Raw genomic sequence first — 18,601 nt, forward strand, 5'->3', positions numbered from 1 at the left:
GGATCTTCCCGGACCGGGGCACGAACCCGTATCCCCTGCATCGGCAGGCGGACTCTCAACCACTGCGCTACCAGGGAAGCCCATGGGTGCTGTTTTTTTTGCTTTGTTTAGCCATTCTCTTTGCCTGGAATGCTCTTTCAGATATCCACAATGATCACTCCCTCAGCTGCTTTACATCTTTCTTCAAACATCACCTTCACAGTGGGGACTGCCCTGACCTATTTAAAGTTGCACTCCCCCTTCTCTGCCCTATCTTCTTGTGTTTCTCCCTTTTCGTTACCCAAAATACCATATATTTCACTGTATGTCAGCTCCATGATGCAGGGATATTTTGTGTCTGTTTCACTGCTGCATCCTCAGCACCTAGGACAGGGCTGGGCACAACAAGTTAGGTAAGTGCTCACTATGTATCTATTAACAGAATGAATGAATGAATGAATGTCAAGTTTTGCCAAGAGTGCTTCTGCTGATGGAGGGCACGAAGAAAATGCCTTGAATGGCTTCTTCTAGTGCAGAAGTGTCCTCAAATGCATCCCCTGCCCCATGGATACACTGTGCCCCAGGGCAGGTGCTGCAGCCCTTGAGCTCACCGAGTTCACGGATCCTTCTATCCTTCGTGAGCCAAGTCATGCCCTTTTAAGGGCAGATCGAAAACAAAGCTTAAATTGACTCTGCTGCTTTCCACATGGAAAAAACAAGACAGGCCCTTCCACCCCTTTTGTGATCATGGCCCTCTATTAGTGGAGGGTGTGCACGTGGATAAGAACAGCTATCTAAGTGGTGTGGTAGTCTAGAGTCAGAGAGGCTGCAGTCTGGCCATTGCTTAGTATGTGACCACGGGTCTGAGCCTCAGTTTTCTCATCTCTTAAATGGGAATAACAATGGTGCTTGCCGTAACAGGGCATTGGCTCCTCTTGTGTGGCCTGTTGATGGACAAGGCCTGCTGGGGCAGTGGACATGTTCTAGATCTTGACCTGGATGATGGTTATGCATCATGTGCTTAAGAAAGAGTTCATCGGGCTTCCCTGGTGGTGCAGTGGTTAAGAACCCGCCTGCCAATGCAGGGGACACGGGTTCGAGCCCTGGTCCGGGAAGATCCCACATGCCGCGGAGCAACTAAGCCCGTGTGCCACAACTACCGAGCCTGCGCTCTAGGGCTCGTGAGCCACAACTACTGAGCCTGCGTGCCACAACTACTGAAGCCTGTGTGCCTAGAGCCCGTGCTCCGCAACGAGAAGCCACTGCAATGAGAAGCCCACACACCGCAATGAAGTGCAGCCCCCGCTCGACATAACTAAAGAAAGCCCGCGTGCAGCAACGAAGACCCAACGCAGCCAAAAATAAATAAATAAACAAAAAATACATAAATAAATAAATTTATTTAAAAAAAAAGAGTTCATCAAGCGAACCCGTAAGTTTTGTGTTCCTTACTGTGTGTAAAGTATACATTAATAGCAAAGAAAAAATAGTACTTACTTCAGAAAGTTGTTGTGAGGACAGCATAGAATTTCAAATATGCCTGACTTACAGGGAAAACTAGTAAAAAAAATACCAACTATTATTGAGTATGAACGTGGGAAATGGGTGTGAACTTTTGTGTGGGCACATGCTGGTGTGAGATTACGTGACTCCCAGGGTGTGCTGGTGCGTCTGTGTACGAACTAGGGTCATGAGTGGGCACCTGTGTAGTATGTGGATGCATGTGTGTTTTGTGAACATGTTCCTGCGTGTGAGTGGTGCACAGTACTGCACATGTATGTTGGATCACATGCTGTGTGTGCATGCATATGCAGCTATGGAGACGCCTCTGTTTCTCTGAAGCTGTGTGTTCTACACGGGACAGAGCCTGAAGGCTGAGCCAAGGGCACTGGGACTCAGTTGTGCTCCTCACACCAGGTAAGGGGGGGCTGGCTGGCACAGGGCCTGACGCCCCACCCCCACCCCCTCCAGAGGGAGGCAGGAGATGGAAGGCTGCCTAACAGCTCCCAACACCCAGTCCCTTCCCACAGCTGTAACTTCTCAAAGATGCAAATTCCACTTCACTCCATGCAAACAAGTCCCCAGAGCCAAGCTGCCTCCCCTAGGGCCCAACCACCACCGCTATGATTGGACCCTACTGGACCCCCGCAAGCCTGGCTGCCTGGCTTGGGGATCAGAGCCAGCTGGAGTTGTTTCTTGTTTCCCAACCACTGACTCTTTCTCTTCTCTGGGGGACCTTGGCTCTCCCTGCTGTTGGCTCCGGCGTCCTGGAAAGAGCCTGGGCTGGGTGTGGCCCACACTGGCTGTGGGACTCTGGGGAAGGCAGTGTCCTTTCTGGCTGGGCTCTAAGGCCCTTTCTGGTCTCACGTTTGGGGATTCCCTGAATGGTCACTGTCCCCAACCCAAGGCGCTGGAGGGAGGCCCGGCTTTCTCAGACCCTCCTGCATGGGCCCCACTCACAGGACGCTCAGCCTACCCAGTTCCCCACCGGTGCTCACTTTTCCTGTCTCCTAGGTCCTATCTCCCGCACAGGGACGTGTGTTTTCATCAGCCCTGGATGACCCACATCGGGGGGCTTGGCAGGGGCTCAACACACACACACAGATAGCCTTCCTGACCCATCTTGGTAACAACTGCCCTAAACCCACCAGCTCTCTGTGGGACCCCCAGCCCACACCCTCTTGGCTCCTGGTTAAAGTATGCTCAACTACCAGGAAGCCAGGATATGGGGGAAGAGAGAGGTAAGTGAAGACAATAGCATGAAGGCAAGAGCTGGAGATGCTCAGAGGATCCGGGTGCCGTTGATGCCAGTAAATGCCGTGAGGATGGGATGCAAATGCCACCTTGGTGCCCACCTGTGGCCTGGCCTGCGTCCCTGGCTCTGGTACTGATACGGGTCCCTGCAGGCACCTGGAGGCAAATGTGTCAGCCCCAGTGCTCTGCCCTCGGAAGTGGTAAACCACAGCGGCCAAACCAGTTCCCAGGAATAGGTTTCCGGGCTGTCATTCTCAACCTCCAGCACACCTGTGACTCATCGACCCCTCTCCAGGAGCCCCTGCACTGTCTGGGGTCTGGGCTGGGCGGTGTCCGCCTCCAGAAATCAGGCCAGTCCAGTACAAGGCAGTCTCTCCTACACATTTGTTCATTTCTTCCCTCAACAAATGTGTATTGAGAGCCTACTGCACGCAGTCACTGAGGACAGTCTCCTCCCCCTAGAGCCTCTTCTTAGAGGAAACTAGACTCTCTTCCAGAATGGTCCTTTCCTGCACCCCAACTCCCACCCCAGACCAAGAAATACCCTCAGGGCAAGGATTTGCTGGAAATAAGGGCTGTGGTCCAGGGACAGACTCCTGAGCATGCTATGGATTTCTTGGACTCTGCCTCACAAATGCCCAGTGCCCCAGTCCCCTCTCCTCAGGAGCACAGACTTCCCACATCTGGAGGGTCACAAAAATATAACAATGGTCACCACATACTGGACACTTACCTGTGACGGGTATTCGACGCTAAACTTTTATGAAGGGTTTTAATTCTCATGACCATCTCCGGAAAAAAGAACTGTCCTCATTTACAGATTGGGACACTGAGGTTCTGAGGGGTGACAGAAATTGAACAGTCACACAGCAAACAGCAGAGCCTAGATTCAAACCCAAGCTCACCTACCTGCAGCAGAGAGGAGAGGCAACACTCGCCCTGGAGCCGTGGGGATTTGGAAAATATACTGGCAGGGGAGCCGGCCAGGGCAGTGTCCATCCTTTCCAGACAAGGCCCGGGCCACATGGTGCCCTCTGCTGGCCACGGGCCCACCTGCACCAGCTCTGAGGTGGCCACACTCCCAGAACCCCTAAGGGACTACTCCTGCCCTCCACACTTCCCCCTTCCCACCTACAGCGCAGCTCAGGGCAGCCATACCCTGAGAAGACATCCCTCACAGCTTGGCCACAGTCCCCCCTTGGCCCTTGCTGTCCCACTGCCCTCTATGTGTGGGGGCCCTGGTTGCTCAGAGGCCTCAAGCAATGACAGCCCAGCCTGTCAGGGACCTGGGGTGTCTTGGTTGCTGACCAGGGCTGGGGGATAGGTGCAGGTAAGCATGGCGCCACAGGGCCTTGCTCCTTGGGCCCCCAACCAGATACAGCCCCCCCCCTTCCCTCAGACTTTTCCCTTTCCCACAGCCCAGCAGGAGGAACTCCTAGAACTTGGCTCCAGGGGTGTGGACTGTCCTTGGGAGGACAGGACCACAGGAACTAAGCTACAAGCTACTGGGGCTCTGGCCTCACTCCTCCAGGCCCCCGCCACCTGGTTGCCAGGTGGGGGCCATCCCTGGGTGCATCTAGTCCCTCGTCTACTCTGTAACCATCTGCAGGAGTGCCCTGCAGAGAGAGAGCTGGGACACAAGGGTACAGGGACAGGATGGGGATTGGACAGGAAGAGAGGTGCACTGCAGCCATGAGAACGCTGAGTCTGAGGCGGGGGTCTTCTTGGTCACAGATCATCGCAGAGGGAGCTGGGGCAACCAGCAGAATTTGAGGGAGCGTGTGACACGTGGGGTCAAGCCTGCTGTCCCTCCTTTGATGATCTCATCTAGTTCTGAGGTTTTAAATTCCATCTGATCTCTGATGACTCCCACACCGTGTCTCCTGCCCCAACCTCCCCACTGAACTGCAGACTGTGTATCCACCAGCCATCTCTCCATCCTTCAGGAGAGAAGCTTGCTCAGAGAAGGCCCCCATACACCCCTGGCCTAAGTCAAGGTTGCTTACTACATATTCCTGGCCTGCACTTCCATTTCCATGGGAGTCCTGACACTTCAGAGTTACTTGTTCACAAACTGAACACCAGGCCAGCCTGCTCTCAACTTTGGATGGTTGTGAGGATTAAATAAAGTCATTCATATAAACAGTTTAATACGAGTTGGTCAGCCAATATTACCGTAAGTATAGTGGACACTCAGACATTTGTTGTTTGTGATGGAAAAGCAGCACACTAGAAATAATATTTAAGCCAGAAATCACAGGCTTGGATAAACCCTGGGAAATGCTGGGGAACCATAGCCCAGCTGGAACATTATTGTTCTAAATGACTTCAGCTCCCTCAAATTCTAGTGGGCCTGGCCAACACAGCCCTGGCTAGATATGGCTCAGTCTCATAGACCGGGTGGCTGTGGGGGCAGTGAACCCCTTCATACCACCCCCTACTATCCTCAGGCAAAGTGTGGTCTGAGGACCAGCAGCCGTCCACTCACTTGGGAGTTTGTTAGAAATGCAGAATCTTGCCCTCTTTCCCAGGATCTACTAAATCAGAATTTGCATTTTAACACATTCAAGTTTGAGAAGCACTGCCCCAGATCACAGACAGCATCTTAGAACAAAGGGCTAAAAAGGATACTTAAAAAAAATCTGTGAGTTCCACCCAAGTCCTGGTTTCTAAACCAGTGCATCTCCATTTTATAGAGGAGGCATCTGAGACCCATCAGGCAGTCATGCTAGCCTGTCAGAATCCATTCTGTGGACACCCTGACTCCCAAACTCACACACCCTCTCATGTCTCAAGCAGCCTCACCTGCTCCATTCCCATTTTTGAAATAAAGGGCTGCCACGAGTGCCCTTGGTGCCTGTTCTCTTGGCCGCCAGACAGGGCTGGACACCAGGTGGCATCTGGGAAAGTGGCCAGGTCACAGCAGGCAGGTGAGGGAGAGGCCTTCCCAAGAACAGGGTGGGAGGCACCCAGTACAACCTGAGCTGGGGCAGGGAGGTGGCTGAAAGGACCTGTTTGCTCTGCCTGGAGGGCTGGGCCCAGACCACTGCAACTGTCTCCCCACCCCCACCCCCAGACAAAAGCTCAGCTGAGAGCCCCCTCCCTGTCACCTAGCCCCCGTGGGAATGGCTCAGGCCAGGAGCTACCATCAAATCTGCTCCTTTCTCCCAGGGCCTGGTGACTTCTTGACAGGTTACAGCCCCAAAGACAAACACATTCTGCGAAGCAAATAACTGTCCAACAGTGGGGGCCCTGGGGAAGGCCTGGGAGTGGGTCTGAGCTGCCAGAAGACCCAGGTGACAGGGTGGGGGCTGCAGAAAACAAATAGTCGTGGGCATCTGCAAGGACACAGGATGCAAGTGCACTGTCACATCACTGGGGGCAGAGGCGAGGGTGCTCACCCCAGGGGTCTCTGGGCCAGTCTCCCAGGCTCTCTTGCGCTGGGCTCTTTGTCAGGCTATATAGAGACCCTGGGGCCTTGAGGCAGAGACCAGTTCTTCTGCGGTGCTTCTGTCTGTCTTGTGCAATCTGTGGCCACAGGTTCCCTCACTGAGCTGCCTGCAGAGATGGCCGGGGAATCCCCTCCCCCCAGTTCCCGCACCTTAGACCCCCTGGCTCAGTGCCAGGGCCACCGTCATTTAGAACACACAGCTCTGCCAGTCAGGGTGAAGACCCAATTTGGGAGTCTGCAATTACGTGAAAACAATACCAGCACCTGGGAACCGATGCCATGGGTCCAAGCCTGTAAGACAAGCAACTCCCTTCCCCCTGTGATCTCACTTTCCCTTCAACACAGAAAGGGTGATGATGTGACTGAGTACACAGTTGAGTTCTGAGTTCCTACAGACATGAAGGGATGAATACAGTGAACCCACAATCTGATGTATTTGTCAATTAAGTTTCTTTCATGCTATGGACCACTGTGTAAGCCACCTACCTCCCCATCTCCGGAGGCCAAGGTCATAGGCCTGTCTCACATAAGTACGTGGGGGTAGGATCCAAGTTAGCTTGTCAGCTGTCTGGAGTGTGGTCCCTATCTGGCTCTCGGGCTCCCAGACGAATCTGCAAAAAGGTACCTAATCTGTAATCCACCAGAACCACTAAAGAAAGATGCATTTCCTCTTCTAAATCTAGTCCCAGCTGGCTCTGAGGACTCCCCAACTCGGCCTTGTCTGTTTCCCTAGTAGGAAGATGCCCATGGTGCTCTGCATTCTTCCTGGGCAGTTCCTGCATTCACACCTGTGCGCCGTGCCTGACACACAGTAAGTGCCCATTCAATGCCTGCTGGCTGATACACACTAACTTGGCCGGTACATCTTATGTGCTGCGGATAGAGTAGTGCTCAACAGATGCATGGTAGGTATCCTGGGGAGGCCACTGGAAAGAGTTTCACCTTCTGGTCACTGGAAACCAGGAATGGCAGCAGATTTAATGATAATCCCAGGACTGATTTCACAAACATATAATGAACTGCAGGGTCTCAGTTTTCCCATATACAAGAAGGAGAGACACAGAGACCAAAAAGTGCATATCACAGAGCCACTGGGGGCCAAGCAGGTACACAGGGGATTCAGGGAGCAATAAACTCACTGACACACATGAAAACAGGGCTTTTTTTTGGTGTGTGTTAATTTAATCATACAAATATTCATTTATACAGTAAGGAAAAACCTCCTCATCTTCATCTCCTCCCAGGCACCATAAGGCCCCACCACAAACACCCACCCAGCTTGCCTGCTGCACACCACTGTCCAGGTGGAGGAGGCAGCTACTCCTGCTCCAGCATTCACACGAGGAAACAAAGAAAAGGCGAGGCAGGGTGGGGTGGGGAATCAGCTTGCAGTTCTGGGCCCTGGCAACCCCACCACCCTCTCCCGCTGGGGCTCACATTGAATTTGGGGAGGTGTTTATTCTTATGCCCACTTCCCACCTTGGCCACCCTTGGGCCACACCAGCTGTCTTGGTGAGGTTCTCTCCTGGCTGGAAGTGCCTTTGATGGACTTTAGGTAACAGCCAGTCCTTGCTGGGGGAAGAGAAGGCTGTTTCTTGTAGAAAAATGCCCCAAATTCAACTGTCCCCATGGGGAAAAAAAAAAAAAAAGCATGCACGCGTGCACACACATCCACACACACCTCACTCCGTGCACAAAGACAGGCTCCTCCCAAGCCTGAGCCGCTCTGCCTCCCCCACTGGACTCAGGTCCTTAAGGATGGTGCCTGCCTCACCTCGCGGGTGCCAGACACTGATGGTCCTGCCCAGAGGCAGCCTGTCATTTGGTAAAGAGTCCAAGAGGAACTGAGACTACTGGGGCTGAGAGGGTAGCCTTTGCCGCCCCACCAGGCAGTGGAAAAGAGGGGCTCTACGGACTTGCTCAGAACCCAAACCAGCGAGAAGAGGCAGGATGAATGGTACTAACAGCCACCAGGTCTTGGGGGAACCATGGACTCCTTCCGCCCCTACTCCATGGCTTGCGCTGGCTCTGGCCTCTGCAAGGAGCTCACCTCTCCAAAGATGTGTACAGAAATGGTTTGTTCTTGGGAGGGAAGCCAACGTGCTTGGGACAACTACCTTGCCAGGTGAGACTGCCTAAAAGCAAGAGGAGGAGCAGGATCCCTCTGGCAGGGCCAGACCCACTGACGGTGATCTATGAAGCCACTGCTGAATAACGGCAGGCACCCCCTCCTGAGAAAAGGGGAAGGGGCACCTAGTGTGGGGCAGATGAGGAAGCCAGGAAACCAGAGGACGTAAAGCCTCCCATGATCCTGCAGGGGCAGCTGGAGATGTGATGCTTTGAGGGCTATCAAGTGAGCAGAACGGCTGGGCATGTGTGGGCTCCAGGGTGGCGGTGTCCCAGGAGGTTGGCACCAACAGTGGCGGCAGTCTGCGCCCAATAGGGCCCTCAAACAAAAAGCCATCGTGAGCCCCTGGCTTGGACCTGTGGTGGCCTGGGCACCTTTGTTCTGCTGGGAATGGGGTGCTCTTTGTGTGCATAGAAAGTAGGTGCTCCAGTGTGAGCTCTAGTCCAGCCCCAGACCCAGCTGCACTGCCCTTTCAGCAGGCAGTCTCCACCCTCCCCTGGGGCTTCTCCAGTGGACCAATGTTTACTCCCCCTTTTATTTGGGGGGAGGTGGGGAGGCAAAGGGGGAATTTCGTACAAGCTCTTCTCTCACAATCAAGCTTGGAAAACACAACAGTCTCAGAAGAGGATGAGGAGGAACAAACAACATGTTTTCGGAACTCAGACACCCACACAGACAGACAGGCAGGCAGACCCTCACCCACACCCAGGCTATATGACCCCTTGCAGCCAATCATCAACCTGGACACCCTGCTGTCTCACACCCCCGGGGTGGGTGGGGGTGTGGTAACAGGCAGGTGACCCAGCAACCGCACCCTAGATCCATATCCCCGGCTATCAAATGAACCAAGACTTGAGGGAAGGAGGGGGTGAGAAGAGAAGAGGGACTTTGCATATTCTTGTATCTTTGGCAGACAGCTGTTCTGGCCTGGTTTAAGCTTCCCATGGAGATATCCACATCTCAACCTGCTCGGAATCCACAGGATGCCAGTGGGGCCACCTGTCCCAGTGAGCAGCCAGCCAATCAACCTGTGCTCCGGCTGGGCTGTCCCTTGCCCGCCACCTCCCAATAAATAAGCATCCTGCTCAGGGCGGGAGTCCTTTCATTCCCAGCAAAATGTGGTCTCCAAGATCACTCAGTCAGTAAGTGTGGCCCTTCCCCATGGCAAATTCCCCATCTGGGGCTACATTTTCATACCTTAACAGCTCAGCCTCCACTAACAGGCTGCAAAAACACCACAAAGGACAACTGGAGAGAAACACAGGGAAGGGAGTTGTGTGACAACAGAGAAGCAGGGGACACCTTCACATTCGCCTGCTGCACACTCGCTGGTGAGCTGCACCAGCACCCGTGTGTGTGTGCACACAGCACACACATATACGCAGCACAGAGACAGCGTTCCCAGAGTGAATGGGGAGCTGCTGTGTACCAAGAATCTAAGAGAGCAGTAAGCATGATGGCATTTCTCTCCGCCAAGAGAAACATGGAAGGAAAGCAATTCAAACTGTTACAAGTGTGTGCAGGAGGACACCTCTCAGCCTCACAAACTCCCACGTCACCCGAGTTCTGTCCTCAAGGCTTCCTCTGCTGGCCACACAGGGAAGTTTGGTCTTCAGAGAGGTTCTGACGGTAACAAGCCACAGGGTCGACAAATACAAATGTCAAAGGTGTAAATCAACAGAAGATTAAAAAGAAAAGAAGAGGAAAAGCGTGATAACTCATGGGCTGATGCCATTAAAAACAAATGGGGTTGGAGACTCATGGAGTCAGGTGGCACGGCAGGTGTCCTCCTACAGCACTGACCCGCAGAGTCCCCAAGCAGGCCATGCCAGTTTTGAACCTGAATTGCTTCCAGAGCAAGCATTCTATAAACAGCATGTTATCCCTTATCTAAAAAAAAAAAAAAAAGTGGGGTAAGGGGAAAAAAAAAATTAACATGTGCTCAAAACTACAACCTGTCTGTAGGCAAAATAATTTTTGTTTAAAAAGATGGCTTTTTTTCCCCCATTTTAAACATTTTTTTCCTTCCCGAGCGACCTAATGACTTGTTAGACTGACGCCTAATAAACAAAACCCAAACTGGCTGCATGGATTTCTTCTTGGTAGCCTCAACACCACTCCTGCAATTCGGCATTCACACACGCACACTGAGTTTACTCAAAACTAGTCTTTCTGATTCTTCCTCTTCTTCCAGGATGGGGGTCAGAGCCAGGGGTCCGTGCGATGTGGTCTGCAATCCAGAGGAACCCCTTGCCCTCCCCCCCAGAGTCAAGCCTTCTGTCTTTTGTTAATTTTTCTTCTTGCTGACACCCGTTTAAGACTGGCCGAAGGGGTAAGGCCCGTGGAGCCCCTGGAAGAGAGTGAACACAGTCAGTGGTGGCAGACACAGCAGGTACAATGTGACAACCAAACCAAGTAAAAGAATCTACGGTTCCCAGTGAGCCAGAAGGAAGCTCCAAGGCACAAACAAGGCTTGAGGGTTGTCCTTGCCATGCAAATCTTCAGGAGGCCACATATCAGCACATTTCAAGTTTTTGCTAAGTGTTCTCCTGCAAACACACCATCCAAGAGAGGGGAGGCTGGCAGAGAGATTCTTCATCTTTCAAATTCTAGATCAACTGGTGCCAACTTTCCTCCACCCAGGTCACAAAGCATTCCCTCCTTCTTGACAACATCTTAACCTCTCTGCTAAAGATCCCTGGACACCACTTTCTGCACCTTAACCTCAGGTGCAGGCTACTGCTGGCTGATGGCACTTATATCAACAACACACACACTGGAGCAGAAAAAGCAACTGTCCACCGGGCACTTAGTACAGACATGGCAGCAGGGGGTTTGCATACACTGTCTTTAGGTGTATTATTACACTCATTTGACTGATGCCCATCTGACTGCAGACATTAGGAGACTTGTTCAAAGTCACATGGGTAGTAAAAGGCAGAGCCAAGATTCAAACCCGAGTCTGATCTTTGCTCTCTTCACATTGCCTCTCCCTTGCCACATGATGATAAGGTTTACTACAAATTCCCAAAGGCGTTTTCTATGCTGCTTGGCTGGTGGAGAAGGCATCATAGTCTCACTTTTTCTTTATGTTAAGAATGAGACACCAAGATGTGCCAACACCAAAAGTGGTCACACAAACTTGCTGGAGGATGTCTTGTGCCTCCCTCCACCTTCACACCTCTGTGGAGTGTGCTCCTTGAAAAGACCCAGTCAATGCCAAGACCTGGGAGGGCAAAGGTAACTGGTAACCAGCCTCACTAAAGGTCCTATACCCCAAACTGGCCCAGAAGCAGAGGGCCGTTGGACCAAGGGGACCAAATGGGTACGGAGAGCAGGTGGCACAGCCATAATCATGACAAATGACCAGAGGGGTTTCCCGATGCTTGACAACTACGCTAAGTAAGAATCCTGAATCTAGGCACAACTGGGGTGAGGAGGCACAAGAATGATTGAGATGACATTTTCCATTAGCTTGGTAAGATGTGGACAGTCAGAATTTGATTATCTTTTAAAAATGACACTTTTCTTTGAAAAGAAATGTAAGTGCTTGCTTGCAGGGTTGCCAATGATTAGAATCCCTTTCCAGTATGACTTTGTTTGCTGCCATCTCTCTAGCACTTAGCATGGCACCTGTCCCTCACCAGGCACCCGGTAAGTATTGTTGAATTAATAATTGAAGGAGAACAGGTATTTCTCAGACTACTACCTGGAGTGCCAGACCCTTTGAAGTCACAAGAATGCTGGCCCTTCCAAACCAAGTTTTTAAACAGCCGCTTAGGCCTGGGGACACAAGTGTCTGCGTCATGCCATCCATCTGGTCACAGCCTCCCAGGTCCCAGGAGAGGCTGGGCTCCCTGGGAGTGGTCAGCTAGAGATGCACAACCTTCACAGTTTTCACTGCAATGGGCTGCGGGTCATGCGGAAGTGGGAGAAGGAGATCTGAGTTCTGATCCCTGCTTTGTACTAGCACACCAAATGACTATGAATAAAGTCCCTTCCCCTCATAGGATCTCAGATTCCTCCTTAAAACTTCCAGATTTAAGGTTTTAGGAGCTGACATAAAGTACCTAGCTCAGGAGGTTGAAAAACAGTGTTCTAAGAAAAAAATGCCCTTTGGTCACGCTTATTTAGACCAGAGGTCAGAGCTGCCAGAAATAGGGAACATGAGATTAAAGTTCTCAGTTTTCTTCAGTGGAAAGCACTGAAATTGCTTTGGTCTCTTTTCTTCTCCCTCCATAAAAAGCCTCAAGAGACCAGAAATAGGCCTCAAGCTGCTTGGTGGTATCGCTGAAGAGGTGAATATGGGAGACAGACAGGCCAACACTGAAAGAGCATCAACTACGTGCTGCCGGAGCACTTGAACATGTTCTCTTTAATTCTCACGAAGATAAACTGAGACAAGTATGCTCTCCAAGCTCAGAGAGGTGAGGTAACCTGATCAAGAGCACAGAGCTGGTAAGCAAAGCAGTAGTGGTTAAAATGTCACGTCTGCCAGCCCCGAGTCAACCATGCTTCCACCAGGCAAGCTGAGACTGTAACCATGTCAGTAGTCACAGACCCACCCACTCAAACAAGTGTGGGCCAGACCGGCTAAGGGCTCTCAGACTCCATTTTGTGGGGCCTGGTTGGAGGGTCACAGGCCCCAGAGATGGAAATTAAAGAAGCTTAAAACAAGCTGCTCTCAGTACTTCCCAACCAACATTCATTCATCCCAACAATCCAAGGAGAGCAACAAAGGCTCAGATTCCCATACGATTTAGAACCAATACAACGCTCAAAAGTCTTTGTGCAGGAAAACACGCACAGAGAAAAGAAAACAGAAAAACAAACAGCATTTGTTTTCTACAAATTTTTTTCCCCTTTACCCTAAATTTAACTGCTTTTCAGACCAAAGCTCCACACACTTCACATAGACCTTTATAAAGCAAGCACTAGCCTTGTGACTTGTCTGGAATGCTTGGAGAAGGGAGTTCATGACTTTGCCAAGGAGCTGTCATGCATTCCCATTTTACAGATAAATGGATCCCATGCAATTGGCAGAGAGAGCAATACAGACATGGGCATTTTCAGATTTCCACCTGAATGCCCTGGCCCTTAGACCATTCAGTGTAGTATTTAACTAGCTTAGATTAAGAATTAATGTTGATCCTCTATTTATTGACTGAGGTGCTGTGCCTTTTGGAAAGAAAAATGCTATCTAATTCCCTTTCATCCAGAGAATGGCATATTGGAGTTGCTGATGTTTAACTGGCACAGAAACATGGCTTGAGGAACAAGCTCTATTTTCCTCCGCCCCCCCCCCCAAATAAATTACTATCACTTCAAGGAAGAGAGAGGGAGCCAATTCTATCTCAGAATTACTTTATCATCTAGACTCCCCACATGCAGGATTACAGGTGTCACAAGTGGATCATAGAACACAGGCAATGCAACACCAGTTATAGCGGAAAAGCCTGGCGGAGATTCCAAGAACAGCTTGTCCAGGGCATCCGATGGCAGGAGGCCAAGCAGGAAGTGCCTTTCCTAAGAGTGGGATGAAGGTATATTTGAAACGAGACGCCCATCCACATTTCAGGTTCCACTGGAGTTCCAAGACCCCGTGTAACGGGTTCTGGTGGCTAATGTCTCCAACCCCAGCCCAAAAGTAGGGTTTGGCAATACAGATAGTGTTCACTCTCTTCTGGGGCCTAACAACTCTTCAACTTTTACCCACAGGAAAAGCAAATGCCGAACATTTTCATTAACCTGGCATCCCTGATATCTCTCCCATAACAGCTGTGCCACTAATAAGGAAAACAGATCAAAGGATGGATGCATCAGATGGTACCACACAAAGGCCTGAATTAAACTCTGACAAGCAGAAATGGAGGCCATCGCAGAATGATTACAAAACTTAGTTTGATGCAGAAGACCACCCTCTTCCCTATGAGGATTCACCTCTCACCACATAGGGACTAGCAGCAAGCCCGGATTTATGCATATTAATAGAGGGTGTAAACGACCAAGCCAAGAAAAGAACTCCTCTATCTGACTCCAGGTCTAAAGAGCAGCTCCCCAGGGTCAACTTGCACAGAAATGGCTTTTCAAAGGCTACATTTCTTGGGAGTGGCCCCACGTCTGCTAGGGGACAAGAAAGTGCTCCTGGCGAAGGAGAGACAGCCTTTAGGTCCACAGGGGTTGAGGTGTTGCCTGTTTGCCTCAGTCTTCCCTAAGCTTTCACTGAACAGCTGTCATGGCTGTGAGCCCTGGGACCTAAATTCTACTTGGCTACAGGGCAGGCGAGCCCTCTTAAAGCATGGGAGCTCCATACCTGCCAGCTAAGACAGAGGGGCCTCCCTACTCGTGGGTGTCTGGGAAGAGACCTTGGCCTCAAGCCAGCTGAATGATTACGGTAGTTGGGCCAGGTCCTGAGCTGAACTTTCGCAATGGAATAACTACTGTGAGTCATAATTTGGCTAATTTTCTAAAATAGTTTTAAAAGAGAACACTTATAGACATAAAAGACAAGCAAGCTCAGTTTCACTCATCACAATCTCCTGAAAGGACAATTTAAGATCCAGTACTTGTGGGCCTGTCCTCAAAGCAAAACTAAAAATAAAAACTATCTCTTTGATTTGTTTTTCACAATAGTTTATAGTTGCCCCTGTGGAATAGCAGAGTCACTCCCAGCCGGTGATTTGGTTATCACTGATCTTATGTGAGTGGGTACCTACAATAACTTAAAAGTTCTTCCTAAAATTACACAAAAATCAAAATAACTTTTCCAAAAAGGAGTACTAAAAAAACAGGAAACTATTTTGTTTCAGATAGAATGTATTTTTTAAAATAACTTAAAAAAAATTATTTATTTATTTAGGCCGTGCTGGGTCTTAGTTGCAGCACACGGGATCTTCGCTGCAGCATGTTTAGTTGCAGCATGAGGATTTCTTAGTTTTGGCATGCAAACTCTTTAGTTGTGGCATGCATGTGGGATCTAGTTCCCTGACCAGGGATCGAACCCGGGCCCCCTGCACTGGGAGCGTGGAGTCTTACCCACTGGACCACCAGGGAAGTCCCTCAGCTAGAATATTTTTAGATGTTTACTCATCAATGTTCAGCAGTAGGGAGTACAGTGCTATCAGAAGAGAGAGCTGTCCTTTTACGACAGTGGAACCTGTTTCTTTTTTTCTTTTCTTTTCTTTTTTTGGCCGTACCACGCATGTGGCACGTGGGATCCTAGTTCCCCAACCAGGGATCGAACCCTCACCCCCTGCACTGGAAGTGCAGAGTCTTAACCACTGGACTGACCATCAGGAAAGTCCAGTGGAACTTGTTTCTGCCAGTTATTTGTACCTTGCACATAGTAAGACACAAGTGTCAGTAAAATGAATGAATGAACTGTGAAATACTCTGCACTGCTGAGCCATCTCTGTTTAACCTTCCAGGAGAAAAAAAAAAAAAGGCTAAAATTCCTAATGAAACAACAATGTCTTATGAGGGCTTTTGAGGGTACTCTTTCTATATGAAAGCCTGTTTAGATAAAGCACCACAACACGAAAACTTTCACATACCTGTCTTATTTTGCTTTTATTTGTGATTTGATTTAAATAAATAAAAAGGTTCACACTGGTTAATAAAAAGAGAGGAGCGTTTGCTGCATGACTGTGAAATAATATGCTCTCAAGGTGTATACTGATGGCAGCATCAGATAACAACACCAGGGCCCTCCTCCTCCTTTCTCATTTCCTAGGCCAGTCCCAGTCGGCGCTTCGCCCACCTAGCGCTCCTTTTGTATCATTTATGTACACTGAATGCAAACACAGAAGAATACAGGGTTTAGTACTAAGTTCTGTCCTGATCCTCTACTGCAAACTTGGTGTGGTGAGGCCCTGCTCATGGGGCTGGCTTCGCTGGCAAAGGCCAGAGACTGACCAAGCCCTGATCGAACCCATTCGTCTCTCATTAATTAGAAATCAAGTCTGTACTGGAGTAATGGGCAGGGCAATGAGGACTCTTCTCTCAGGAGCACTCAAAGCAGCACCCTTCCCTTGATGGATGCTGACCGCACAAGGAGGCTTGCTGGTGGAATTTCAGGGCCAGATCATCATGATGGGAACTTCTGCAGATGCTTTAACACTAGTGTTCAAGCCACTTTCATGTGACAGTCCTCAAAATTTCAAAGATGCAGTGGCTGAAGACAAGTATGAGAACAAGCCAAAGAAAAGAAAATAAACGTACTTTTATGCATGAAGGCTGTTCATGGGGCAGGCTCAGTTCACAGCCTTCTGATTGTGCCAAAGTTGTGCTTAAAAGCTTAACTCAGTTATAAGCGTGGTGAAATGTTGTTTTAAAAGCCCTGTAAAAGCATTTTTTATACTTACCTCTGTAACACAGTTTTTCTGTTGCTCTTAACTAACTTCTATAGTCCTGCTGGGGACCTTCGCGTCTATCCATCCATCCTCCCTCTAACCACCCATCCAATCCTTTGCCATGCATCCATCCTCTGTTCTTCCTCCCTCCATCATCCACCTTTCCATCCTCCCTCCAGACATCCTCCATCCTCCTTCCATTCTTCCTCTGTCATTCATCCTCCCATCCCCCCAAGCTCCCCATGGCCAAAGGCAACTCCCAGAGCCTTCACCTACCCCCTGACAAATCAAGAAAATCACCAGGAAGAAAAAAACTCAAACATAATTGTGAATGAAAAAATATTTAAAGTCCTACAAGGAGATGAAGGATGTTGGTTGAGTTTGACTTCCCTTTCATTAAAGACTTCAGAAAAGGCTATTTGCTATTTGAAATTCTAGTCCCCAAGATCTCATGTAATAGCAAGTGTGTTCCAGGTGAGATGCAGGCTCTCTCATGGCCATCTCCTAGGGCAGAGGAGATTACTAGAAAGGAAGAAAGAAGTGATAAGAGTCTCACTGGGGAGAACACCTAAAAGGAGAGAAAACTTATCCAAGTTCCCAGCCATGTGGCCATTGGTGCTGTACTATGGGAGTCCTGAGGCACAGGGAGAGGCTGCTGGTCCCAATTCCTCTCAGAATTTCCATTCAAGCTCCTGTACACTTTCCTTACATGCCACTGTCTCCCCCACCTCTCTTACAATTAATTCACAACATCACCTCCCCCCACCCCCACCCCAGCCAATGGCTGGCTGATTGAGGGAGAATAAATTGTCTTTCCTTCAGCCATATTTGGTTTCATCTTGCCACCCCCCTGCTCAAAAGCATTGTTAGAACTCTGACTCCTCTCACATTAAAGGTGAACTCTTCTTTGCTTGGCTTTCAAAGGTCTTCCTCCAAAACTCACCCCACCCTCTTTAAGCATACCTCACTCACCACAATCAGGCTGGCCAGTGTCCCCTGAACACACCCTGCCTGTGAATGCCTCTGGGCCTTCCTGCATGACTCCTTTTCCCTCCAATTCGGTTTGAATCTATCATTTCTTTCTTTCTTTTTTGCTTTTTCTTGGCTGCACTGCATGTCATGTGGGATTTTAGTTCACCGACCAGGGATCGAACCTGTGCCCCCTGCAGTGGAAGTGCAGAGTTCTAACCACTGGACTGCCAGCGAAGTCCCAGTTTGAATCTATCACTCACCAAGGTATTATTTTCCTGGCTACTCCAAACCTCATTGTTTTCTCCTTCCTCCAAACTCAAGAGCACTTAAATCTCAACTGGAACTCAATATACTCTATCTTTACTGGTCTCATTCTTTCCTAAGAGCTAGTCGCATCTAAGTAATCAGACAGTAAATTCTCTGAAGATAAGGAAGGATTAGCACAGGCTGGGGAACCTAGGAGGCCTCCCTTATTGACTAAACAATATCAAACCTCTCTCTGTTAAAGTAGTTTTGATGAATGTCCACAGCTTTGAAAAGAGTCTCACTTTCAGTCGAGCTCTAAGGAAGCCCATACTTTCCCCTGATGTACAGCAGCCTCTAATCTTACATTGTGCACCTGGTCCTGCTGGAAAACAATCAGAGCAGACTTAGCTAAGAACAAGTCACTGAAACCTGAGCATCTACACCAGACACAAATCCTCACACTTTTTAAAAAAATTAGTCATCAATTTTATACACATCAGTGTATACATGTCAATCCTAATCGCCCAATTCATCACACCCCCATCCCCACCTCCCTGCCACTTTCCCCCCTTGGTGTCCATATGTTTGTTCTCTACATCTGTGTCCCAATTTCTGCCCTGCAAACCAGTTCATCTGTACCATTTTTCTAGGTTCCACATATATGCGTTAATATACGATACTTGTTTTTCTCTTTCTGACTTACTTCACTCTGTATGACAG

General features: G+C 49.6%; 2 protein-coding genes across 4 annotated transcripts in view; both read right to left on the minus strand.

Annotated features, from left to right (window-relative positions):
* Positions 1 to 9,932, minus strand: part of SPDEF (SAM pointed domain containing ETS transcription factor) — a 21,368-nt gene extending 11,436 nt beyond the window's left edge. Inside the window, exons 1-2 of one of the 2 annotated variants that reach the window (XM_028479461.2) lie at positions 6,671 to 9,932; positions 3,467 to 3,570 (exon numbers count right to left, since the gene is read on the minus strand). The gene's annotated coding sequence lies outside the window, so the exon portion shown is untranslated. Of the gene's footprint in view, positions 1 to 3,466; positions 4,135 to 6,670 lie in introns of those variants that run through there. The other variant, XM_028479460.1, reaches the window with a different exon arrangement.
* Positions 9,933 to 10,055: 123 nt separating this feature from the next.
* Positions 10,056 to 18,601, minus strand: part of ILRUN (inflammation and lipid regulator with UBA-like and NBR1-like domains) — a 113,217-nt gene continuing 104,671 nt past the window's right edge. For both annotated transcript variants that reach the window (XM_007106292.4, XM_007106293.4), the window contains exon 5: positions 10,056 to 10,662. In XM_007106292.4, coding sequence (XP_007106354.1) covers positions 10,627 to 10,662 — 36 coding nt within the window. In that variant the 3' untranslated portion in view covers positions 10,056 to 10,626. The remainder of the gene's footprint in view (positions 10,663 to 18,601) is intronic.

This window comes from Physeter macrocephalus, chromosome 18 (genome assembly GCF_002837175.3).
Source record: "Physeter macrocephalus isolate SW-GA chromosome 18, ASM283717v5, whole genome shotgun sequence".
NCBI lineage: Eukaryota > Metazoa > Chordata > Mammalia > Artiodactyla > Physeteridae > Physeter > Physeter macrocephalus.